At 32.2% G+C, this 12146-nt stretch overlaps 1 protein-coding gene across 1 annotated transcript; it reads right to left on the bottom strand.

The window, feature by feature from the left end:
• Positions 1 to 6751: 6751 nt before the first annotated feature.
• LOC144856473 (ADP-ribosylation factor-like protein 8A) lies at positions 6752 to 12140 on the bottom strand. Its single transcript, XM_078714488.1, has 6 exons — positions 11865 to 12140; positions 10937 to 11017; positions 9548 to 9621; positions 8960 to 9053; positions 7955 to 8093; positions 6752 to 7099 (listed from the first exon to the last, which is right to left on the bottom strand). Exons 1-6 carry the CDS (start codon positions 12129 to 12131, stop codon positions 7050 to 7052), a joined length of 705 nt encoding a protein of 234 aa, XP_078570614.1. The 5' UTR covers positions 12132 to 12140; the 3' UTR covers positions 6752 to 7049.
• Between the last annotated feature and the right edge of the window lie 6 nt (positions 12141 to 12146).

Below are 12146 nucleotides of genomic sequence, written 5' to 3'. Positions count from 1 at the left end.
ATTAGGCATTATGCAGTGAATGTAACATGTTTTGGCAGGAGATTTTGTTGTAATGTATTTCGATAGGAATAGGCCTAACGTTCTATACGGTAGGTATGCGAATATTGACGTCTTCTAAAATAGGTCAAATTTTGGCTCAAAATTAATAACACGTACGATTGATACAGTTACTCCTCACTCACTCAGGGGGCTCATTTTTTTGGTGACAAAGTACCTCTTAATACTACTGTATATATATATCATCAGCCACCATTGGCACCGGGCATCTGAACCGTCTCATTAACATTACAACACGTGTTTCCAAAAAGTAAATAGGTCTGCACATTAAAGCTGAGAATGTCTCGGCGTAAATCGTTTATAAACCATCGTCTTTGGGAGCAAACCTAACTAAGTTACTAAGTGTAGGCCTATACAGAAATAATTAATAAATAAGGTATGATTTTGTGTCGTAGTACCCGGTAGGCTTATTGTACGTAATCAAATACGTAGGCATAATTATGATTCAACAAAAGGTAGAAAACAAGGTAATTTGAAAGAAGTTGGGGAAAAGGAAATGGAATAAAATAAAACTGGATAGATACTACACGGTAAAATGATGTAAGATGTACTAAAAAACTAAACAACAAACTAGGTTTAAGATATATACAAAATGATGTACATAATGGATAGATATAAATAGTTTCTAAAATGTAAGCATATTCATTATTTTGTTATAGGATTATGAAATATTATTTCATTAAGCTCTATAATTGTGGGAGGCGTGGTCTCAGGTCGGAAAATGATCCAACCAGGTTAGAGGACCACCTTGAAAGGCGTGTTTCTAATTTGGAGCAAGTTTCTGGAACCCTCTGCCAATAGACTTAAGGGAACTAAAATCGATAGATCTATTTAAGAAAGGCCTTAAAACTTACTTGTTTCCTTTGCATTAGAATGTGAAGCGCCTTGATCAATTTGGAAAGGCGCTATACAAATTATATTATATTATTTTTATCTAGTATCGGCTAATTTTCAATTAAAAAATTGAATTGTGACGTCTATTAATGTACTATTATTTCATGACGACTTTCTCAGGAAACAATAATTATAATGCAATGCACAGCATTAACTTAAAATAGTACTGCATTAATTACAATGAAATCAAATAGTTTTAACAGCGATACTAACGATGTTCATTCTCATTTTGATCAAAGAGGATAACTAATGTAAAATAAACATTTACATTATATTTAAGATTATAAATACGCCAAGAATTATTAGCTTCACTGTTGCAGTTTGTGTGGCAAATTAGAGTATAGTTTGGAACAGTTCTAATCAGTAGAAATCCAAAGATATACTTATGTATGTAGTGTTTTTCTATGTAAATGAATGTGTAATAAAGAATTTACCATTTGTCGGTAATGAATGTTGTAATAATAATTATTTTCTTTTATATAATTTCCAATAATGAATAATAGATTCATAAATGTTAGAATTCGAAAAAGAACTGGAGTGCATGATAACCAGCAAATCCGAATAATAAATCTCACCTAATTAGAATTTTAAATGATGTCCTGCTGATTTAAGAATAAAAACGTTTTGTTTCTCAGATTCCAATTCTAGGTTTTCACACGCATCATCTCTTATGTATCCGCATCTCACGTATATCTTTACCTTTCCATTCAAACTAACTGCTGATTTTTTGAAATTTTCAGCGTTCATATTTTAACATTTATGTTGCGCGGAACCCGAGTTTTTTTTAAAAACCCAAGGACATTCAATTATTCTATTTCGTCTATCTTCTGCTATCTGTTACATCATTAATGAGTTGTTTAAACTTTCCCCAAGTTTGTTTTGAATTTTTTCCTTTTTATTTTAGTCCACCAGTAAAGTCAGCGTTTCAATTTTTGTCTGGAAAAATTAATTTTTGTCTGAAAGGAAACTCAACCATTATACGTATGAAACGCTATATGTGCCAAAATATTCATCTTTATCTTACTATAAGTGAAAACAGTCTAGAACCTAGGCTGTGAGTTGTTGTATGTGACAATGTGTTGTTAAAGTAAAGAATAACACAAAATTGTTCTTCTTATTCGTGTTATATTTCAAATAACTGCAATAAACATAAAAAAACAAGTACCAGTACGAAAAGTATCACACTTTTTAAAGTGTGTCTATATCGTAATTTCTGTATTCGTAACTTCTGCACATTTCTAATTATCATCACTGAGGATACAAAGTCTACAGACAACAGGGATCAGTTGAATTTCTAGGTTTAGTAACTAAAAAGGTTAGATGTAAAACTACCTTACATTTCATATATTATATTTGCAGACGTCCTAACTTGGAAAAATCAAATATTGGGAGGTTTTACGTAAACATGTTTAAACTATAGAGGGCGCTATCACATTTAAAACAAATACATACAACTATAGAGGGCGCTGTTAAAGTTATTGGTATATATAACACGTGCAAAAGGCGGAAAATACGATGCAACTCATTGCACTTATTAAACAATACATTTATTATAAACATCTTGCGGACTGCTTATTTAGCATATTGTTTTGCTTTATCTGAGTAGTAATAGGAATTAGAAATATTGGGAGAACTCCCGCCATTATCGGAAGATTTGCGAGGTCTGTCTAATCAATTTAAATCGGTTTAGACACATTGAATAATAAGCACCTCCACCGTACTATACAAATAGGATATGTGGCGTTCACCCTCAAAAATAATAGGCCTTACTATTAATTTTGTTTCTATTAAATAGGATATTTTAATTGTTAACTTCAAAACTACAAATGGCCTATTCAAAGTATGCTTTTATTTTTCCTTTTTCTAATATATTTTTTCACAGATATATTTTACATTTAGACTAGTGCGGTGATCGGACAAGTAAACCCTGATTATAAACTCATATACACAACTTTAATAATTAGGAATTTTCATAATACATTCAATTATCTAACATTAATTCGATGAGAATTAAGTTTTGTTTTAAAAATTCAAAGTTCACTACCACTAAAGCTCTGTCTACACTAACAAACTAATTTGACAAAAAAGTATGATGTGCCCAAATGATGGTAGTGATATGTCAAAATATGGTAGTCATATGACATCACATTTTGTCACATAAAGTTTGATAGTGTACAGACCTATAACACTTCTGAATTATTCAAGCAAAACATACAATAAAAAAATAGATATTGCCACAGAGGAATAATTTTAAACTAATTTACTAACTAATTCCGGTAAATGTTACCCGACATGGGAGCTTAAAATATGAGTATTATTAATTTTCTATGATATACTTAGATAATTTCAAGTCGACAATGAAGAATATGATGAATGGAATATTTTACACACAGAATATAACTTTAATCTACAAACAAGAAACATTGTTAGAAGGGATTTAGTAACGATCTATGACGTCATAGAGATGTACTGTACGTCTGACATTTTTGTCAAGTTGTCTGATCAAAGTATTTGGTCGATTCTCTCAGACATTTGCATTTGAACCGTTTTAGGGTGAAATGTCTTTAATTTACAGAGCTGAACTATGCCTTGGACACCTTTTCTCCATGTTTGGACAAATGACACACTGCATAATAAAAAGTCTTATCCTAAATCAAAACCTCTCTATTCTCTACTATAATATTAGGCAAACCCTTAATTAGGCAAACCCTAAATAGGAACACCCTTAAATAGGCACACCCTTAAATAGGCAAACCCTTAATAGGCAAACTGTTTGGTCCCAAATTGTAGGCACTATACATTAATTAATGTAACCGTAAGTTAGGCTATATACACAATCGGTATCAGATAATAGTTGACGTGATAAGCCACCAAAATCAGCAGTGTATACCAACAAAAATAACCAATTCTTAATTAACAACAATTGTGTAAATCGTTAAAAAAAAAGTAGACTGAAAATAAATATTCATCTTGTATATTTGTGCAACACTGGGTGCAAAATGCGACAGAGTGTCAAGGTTAGGATAAAGATACTGCAGTAACTATAACAAATACTGCAGCAATTACAAAATTAGAAACTACAACAGTTGGATATTCCCTACATGTACTTTACTTGGTTAAACATGTTATGGTGTAACAGAGAACTGATAAAATAAATTAACAAAGTACCTATACTGCAGTACCTATACAAAATACTGCAGCAATTACAAAATTAGAAACTACAGCAGTTGGATATGTACTTTACTTACGTAAACAGGTTATGGTGTAAAGAACTGAAATTAACAAAGTACCTATACTGCAGTACCTATACAAAATACTGAAGCAATTACAAAACAATGAGTAGGCATTTGACCGGCTTTCCCATGCTGTTATATGAATTTGGTGGGTTCATTTTCTAGGCAATAAGCCATATAAAATATATTCATTTCATGGGCAGTTAAAGATGTATTGTCCCCCAAAAACATGAAAAATGAAGATTAATTAAATCAGATTTTGAATAGGTTATTTTGTAGTTTTAATAAAGTGAATCTTCCGTAGAAAAAAAAAGGAAAACATTATGTTTTAACTTATAAAATAACATGATAAATGGTTAAATTCAACCAAAAATCTATTGGCTGGCAGCCAATTTGACCATTTTTTGCTTTAAATTCCAGTTTTTTCAGGTAAATAATTTTTTTTTCGATCCAATTTTTGGTCGAGGTCAATAACTATTATGTGACATTAAAATGGCATATTCAACAAAAAAAATTTAAACAACTTTTTCAGGGGGGACAATACATCTTTAATTAAGACCCAAGATCAAGACTTGTCAACCTCATATAACCTAGTTTCAGGATTTAACAACAATGTATATTTGACTTGCACATTCTTTCTTTGCACAATTCTAAAATGCAAACAAATAGTTAAGTTGATAAGTTAAGTAAGTAAGAGTAACCTTTTAACTTTGCAATTATGTTTGTTGCAAGTAGTAATGGAGCTTTAGTACACATTGTGCTTTAGTAGTGAAAATCACACATGGTGAAACCACACAATTACATATCATAGTGAAATAACATGGCTTGGTGAAATCAAACAATGAATCCACATATGGAAATCATGGTGAATATGGTAAAATCACATAATTGAATCATGTGCAATCAAATGGTGAAATCACATAAGGAAATCATGTCGTAAACTCACAAAAATGTAATGTGTAATAGTGAAATCATGTGGTGAAATAACAAAGTTAAATCACATAACGATATGGTGAAATCACATGGTAAAATCACATGATGATATGGTGAAATCATGTGGTAAAATCACATGATGAATGAAATCATGTGGTGAAATCACATAGTGATTTGGTGAAATCATGTAGTGAAATCACATGGTTAAATAACAAAATGATCTGGTGAAATCACATGGTGAAATAATTCAGAAAACAAACATGAGTATACAATATTGATATAATTTACAATTCATATATGAAAATATGTACTGGACATAATAAAATCATTGAGGAATTTTAGTTTATAAAAAAATCATACATTGATCGAATGTATTACCCAGTATTTAAATAATAATAATAATGATTTACTGTAAACATTTTAACACTAAGTACAGTCTTTATATGCTTATTTTGTTACTCTTTAAGAAACACACACACACTGCGTTATCATTTGGCTTGTTTGAATGTTCCACCAAACTACATGAGAATAATTTCCTAAAATTCTATACATTAAATGATGTATACTTAGAATGTAAATAAAGAAGATTGTTTTTCCTAGCAGTTGGCTCCGCTCAAGAAAACTTCCGTTATATCCTTATAAGCTGATAGCAACATCGTGGACTAGTGCATAAGCTCTGTCTACACTATCAAACTTTATGTGACAAAATGTGATGTGCCCATATATGGACATGATGATGTCATATCACTACCATATTTGGGTATATCGCTACCATATTTGGAACATCACACTTTTTTTTCTATTAGTTTGATAGTGTGGACAGAGCTTTAGGATGTTAGTATCAAAATCAACTATTACATAAAGAAAGTTCTACTATAGTTGTGCAATGGAACATTTCTCCAATGGTCTGTGCAAATAGCGACCTTTCATGTTTTCACAGCTGTTGAGTTTAAAAGTCATTCTGCACATGCTAAGATACATACAGTATAACCATGCACAGAATGAAAGTAAAGCTTGGTTCCTACTAGAACGCAACACAAGGACAACACAAGTGAGTTGACCAATCACACGCGACTGTTCGAATAATCCATCGCATGAGATTGGTCAAATCACATTGCATTGCGTCCTTGCGTTACGTTGTAATGAGAACCAAGCTTAAGACTCAATAGCCGAGTGATGAAAACAAAAGGTTGCCAATACTGCAACTAAACCACACATATTGGATTAATATACAATTTGTTTTTGGTCAACTTTCTGCCACTATTGATTTAAGCTTGATTCCAACTGGGACGCAACACAAGGATTAAGCGTGTTGCAAGTAATTTGACCAATCACGGCATGATGGATCGTCAGAACGGTTGCTTGCGATTGGTCAACTTCCTTGCGTTGAGCCTACATCGCTGCACTGTGTTCAAGTGAGAAACGCGCTTTAAAATCGAATCATAAGGGCTAGCTCACATTTATAGGTTTTAACAACCACATAATATAGTATACTATTGACAGTATAGGATGTGATATGGTGTATTTTATGCTAATTTCATATAGGCAACTAGTATAATGTACATAAAAATACAATTGATATAATATAAATCAATTTATTTTTAAGTGATGCAAAATGAGCAGAACAATTCACCTTTCACGTATTCAATAAACATTTATTTGCTACCTAATATTTTAACAGTAATAATTAAATATTTTCTATATAAATTTTAATTACTCAATAGATAAGGATATAAAATAATAAAAGAACCATGCGAGATCTGTTTCGTTTAAATCCTTCTTTCGTTTGATTGGTAGCACTAATCGTTTAAAGACTTGCAATAATATATACAATGTTCTTCTGTACAGTTTCAGTATATCAAGACGGTGATTTCGTTTCCTTTTAACATTTTGTGTTATGGAACTTCATGGAATGACTATAACCTTTGACCCTTAATTCCCTCCTGTTTTTGAGTGGTTGATTAACCATTGCAATGTAATATCTAAAATCAAAAAGTTTTAGGATTAGTACATTAAAGAATTAGGAGTGTCTGAAATAAAGCACATTTAGGGCCCTTTAAAAGCTCTATAATACTGTATCAAACAAGTGACAAAAAAGTGCAATGTGCCCAAATATGGTAGATGTGACCTCAGCATGTCCATATATGGGCATGTCACATTTTTTTTGTCACAAAGTTTGTGTAAAGTGCAGACAGAGCTTTAGGGGTTTTAGGCTAATTCTGAATCTAACATTAACAAGATTTAGGGTCAATTCTCATTAAGGATAGGAATGTCCACTTAAAAGGGTGAGGTGTTACCTGAAGGAACACCTAATTCTGTAAGAAACGTTTGGTAGTTTTTGGTTTTTTCATTATTCATTCATCAAAAAAAAAGAAAATGTTATATAAGAATTTTTTTTTTAAATAATTTTTAAATGAGACAAAGTGAAAGTGTTATCAAAGAGAGGAAGCAAGACAAGAAAAGGAGTGTCCACCGTAAGTTGGACTTTACACTCAATTACATGTGTAACTTAAATTAATCTTGAGAATAACTAGACGAACTGTTCGGGCTAAAAACCAATTTACACATGTAAACTGAAAACATTTACCCAGCAAGGTCATAGTTCATGCATCTTTTTACACTACTTGTTTGTGGTTAATCAGCTTGCAGTTTTAGGTGTAATTTAAAAATCCACCTCATGAGTTTTTGAAACAGCTGGATTATCTCAAAATTTACACCACACGCGACCACTACATGTGTAAATTTTCCGAAACAGGCTCTTAGTCCGGAAACAATGAAACAGATAGCAATGGTTTGTCAGGAGGGGGTATAATATAATTTATTTAAAATAAACTTACCAATATTTTCTTTGTTTTTACATGATATTGAGTAGCAACAGATTTCCCTGTCTTGGATTGCAGATAAATTCATTCTTTCAATCAGTTCTTTTTCATCCAAAGCCTCTGCTAAATCTTTCTTATTTCCGAGCACAAGAACCTAAGAAATTAACACATACATCAAATTCAACTATTTCATTCGTTGCAAAGCATTTGACAATTTCTGCATGTTATCATATGGTCATCAAATTTTAAACATTGGATGTCGTTCATTGCTTCCTTCCATAATAAACTAAATTCAGCACTGTATACTTTAAGTCATGGCATACACCATGGAAATAATACCTCCATGACCAAATTTCTGAGTATGTATTTTAATGTACTGCACATTTGTGCACACTGGTGACAAGTTCAAATAGTTCTATTACTACAACACTAATGTAGAATAAATAGAATTCTCTATGGCTGTTTACTTTGATATTTCAAAGTTACTTGCTGTAAAAAATGTGTTATCATCCTGACAGAATATATATAATATATAAATCCTCTAGGTATATAGGATATGTGGGAATTTACAGAAGAGGCTATACAGGTTGTTTAATCCATAGTCAGTTTGTAACTATGCTTAACATGTTTTGTAACCCATAGCCAATTTGTAACTATGCTTAACAGGTTGTGTAACCCATAGTCAGCTTGTAACTATGCTTAACTGGTTGTGTAACCCATAGTCAGCTTGTAACTATGGTTAACAGGTTTTGTAACCCATAGTCAGCTTGTAACTATGGTTAACAAGTTGTGTAACCCATAGTCAGCTTGTAACTATGCTTAACAGGTTTTGTAACCCATAGTCAGCTTGTAACTATGCTAAACAGGTTGTGTAACCCATAGTCAGCTTGTAACTATGCTTAACAGGTGGTGTAACCCATAGTCAGCTTGTAACTATGCTTAACTAGTTGTGTAACCCATAGTCAGCATATAACTATGCTTAACTGGTTGTATAACCCATAGCATGATTGCTATACTCACAGGTATTCCTTGTAGCTGTGGTTTATCTAACAGATTGTGTAACTCGTTCCTTGCAGCTTCAAGCTTTTCATGATCAGCAGCATCTACCATATACCTACAAGTTCAATCACAATTTATTAACACATGGTTCTGAATATCTACTGACATACAGTACATAGATGCAATTCTGCTGGGCAGTGGAGGGGAGCAACAAGAACACAACCTTGAGTTTCAAGGAAAAGTTAAATTTTGATAAATGCAAAAAAGTGCGAGCAATGGAAAAAATTACTGATGACCTTGGTTAAATTTACCATTTTTCAATCTAGTGCAAACAGGGCTTAACACACTTCTTAATTGCTTTAATGAGTGCGATTTACAACAATTGGTTAATTTCTACCAACCAAGATACAAACAGCACACCTGAATGTGTTTAGGAATGCAATTTGTAGCAAACCTTTTAAAGAAAACGCCTGAGCAACAGTATTAAGTTAAGCTTATCTTAGAGCCTTCCTTCCACACAGCTTAACACAACACAAGAAACCTTGGGTTGGGTGCATGAAATTGATAACAAAAGACTGTCCTATTGCTTGCAGTACAACAGACACTTACACAATACAATTAACACCTCTACAGTAACGTTCCCACATACTTCTGAACCGTGGCTGTCCTCCTATGTCCCATAACTGAGAGTAAAAACAAAAAAATGTTTTAATAATACTGTATGATAGTTCATTGATTGAAACGTAAGGTAAAATATAAGTTATATTGGCTTACAATCATAATATTATACCAATAGAAGCCAGAAGACAATGTTTTCACTAAAAATATGTTTATTTGTAATAAGTATAAAGTTAGGAAACAAGATTGGAAATGTCATAGAAACAGAAATAGGGTATTCAAAATGCCGACTTTTTTTTGTCTTTGTTTCATTACTTCATTTCTCTAGCCGTTGGTCACGGTTCACTGCATAAGCCGGCCAAACGTAATAGCTGCTCCTGAACTTAACTGTACCTTGAGTTGTAACCACATTTATGTCCGGCCCGGGGACAGCCTAACTTTGGGAAATGGTTATTCTGTATCGTTTGAAGCCTCAGACCAAACCGTATGTGTAAATGCTAAGATGCTTTCTACTAGTACTGTACTAATAACCTACTGTACATAATACGTCAATAACATCTAAAATACAAATTTGTTCTCATGCATTTTTCATTTCATCCATATGGTAGATTAACAAGGGCATTGATTATACATAATTACTGTAACTAGGTTTCTCAGTATGAAAAAATACTGCTCTAATATTAATAACAGAACAGCCAGATAGAAGATGAAATACTGTACGACGGATCCGTAAAGTAGTAGGTCGTAGGTACAGTACTGTACATTATGCCAAATATGGGTTGCATTATAAAATAATGCATGTGTTGTAATGTATATATAAAGTATCTGATGCTCAGTATATTGCTGGAAAGGTTTTTTTTTCCCAAGGCCATAAAATCCATCCAATCTGAAAGTATCAACTTGATTGCTACATGCTTTAACCATGAATAAATATCACAAATTATTGCATAACAAGTTATTGTGGTAATGTAATGAAAAGCAAGGAAGCCATAGGTCAAAGTTCAACATAAAGACAATGCATATGTAGCACATGATTATTCTGTAGTATGCCCTACAGTATCCAAAGTAAATATATACCTGGCACATGCTAATAACCGAGTCATAAAGTTTATCAACTAATTTACCTAATTTAATATGTTTATAATGTATACTTTTTTTTCTCTTATTATATTTGTTGGTAATATACTATCATTTTTGTTATATATATATATATATATATTTTTTTTTTTTTTTGTGTTTTTTTTTTTTTTTTTTTTGTAGTTTTAGGGATGATTTATTGTTGGCAAATTTTTTATTTTTGTTGTCTCTTGGTAATGTACTTTACTTACTGTAATTTCTTTCCTTTTTACTCTTTGAAATAATAATTAAGTTATACCTTACCTTTATGGTAACATGACCTTTTGTGACTTTGCGCATGTTGAATCCCACAGTTGGTATCATATCTTCACAAAAATTACCAGACTACAAAATAAAAATTTAATAAAAGATTTTTTTAATTGTAAAGTGAAATTTAGTAATAAAATACATTATTAAAAGGCGAAGTTCATAAAAATAATTTTTAGTCTAACTTTCAAGGAAAAACATTTGATGATGATTTCAGGACAACCCAATTAATCCTAAAAAAAAAAATTAGTTTCCATTGGTTGTTGATGCGTTGTGATGAATGAAAAGTTTAACAATATTTTAACTGATTTTTTTAGTTGTTTCTGGAAAGAAAATATATATAGCCTAAGTTAAATTTACCACTAGGCCCTAGAGCATGTTAATATCATATGCATGACATCATTTTTAAAACCTTACCAGGCGAAATTGTTGTCCAAATTAAGAATTAGGGGATAAATTATTAGGGAGTGGGATAGTACACTGTTATTCAAGCAGTCATCATCATATACCGTGGTATTACAGACCAGAAAGGAGGGATTCAGTGAGTGCTGTACAGTGAATGAAATAAATCATTCACTAATCTTTCATTGCAATTAATAATATGAATACCCTAGGCCTATACATTATCATTAAAAAATAAAATGTGGTGATATATGTATGACAATAAAAAACATCATTGCTGGAAAAAAAGTAGCCTACGTAAATTGTTGTATCACTGTACTGAATGAGAAAGTATTGCTACAAAATGGACAGGCCCTGTGTGTGCAGGAACTATACGCTATTGTGGAAGCAGGAAAACCCGATTCGGCGGTTGGTATTGCCTTTTGTTTTTGACCCTGAAACTGTATGGAATAATGATGGTGGCATAGGCCTAGCCTATCTAGGCCTAGGCCTAGGCTAGGCTAGGCATACGTGCATGTCTTACCGCAATTACGTTCACGAAAGTCGTTTTTCCTGAATACTGAAGACCAACAAGCGTCAATTCCATCTCTTCTTTCCAAAATAGACTTTTTAACCAGTCCAAAATTCCTCTAAAAAACGACAGCATTTTGAAAGATGTTCGTTTATTGCACCCTAAAGAAAAGTAATCGACGGGCAACGATAGAGCACTCAGCAGCAGCCTTGTGTGTGTAAAAGCAGGATAGAGAAACAACAAAAAATGCACTTCCTGTTTCAACGCGACATTCGTCATGTGATGATGAGGCCT

This window comes from Antedon bifida, chromosome 11, assembly GCF_963402885.1.
Source record: "Antedon bifida chromosome 11, ecAntBifi1.1, whole genome shotgun sequence".
Classification (NCBI taxonomy): Eukaryota; Metazoa; Echinodermata; class Crinoidea; order Comatulida; family Antedonidae; genus Antedon; species Antedon bifida.
Note: the sequence above shows the minus strand (reverse complement) of the source record. Positions and strands in the feature narration are given on the sequence as shown.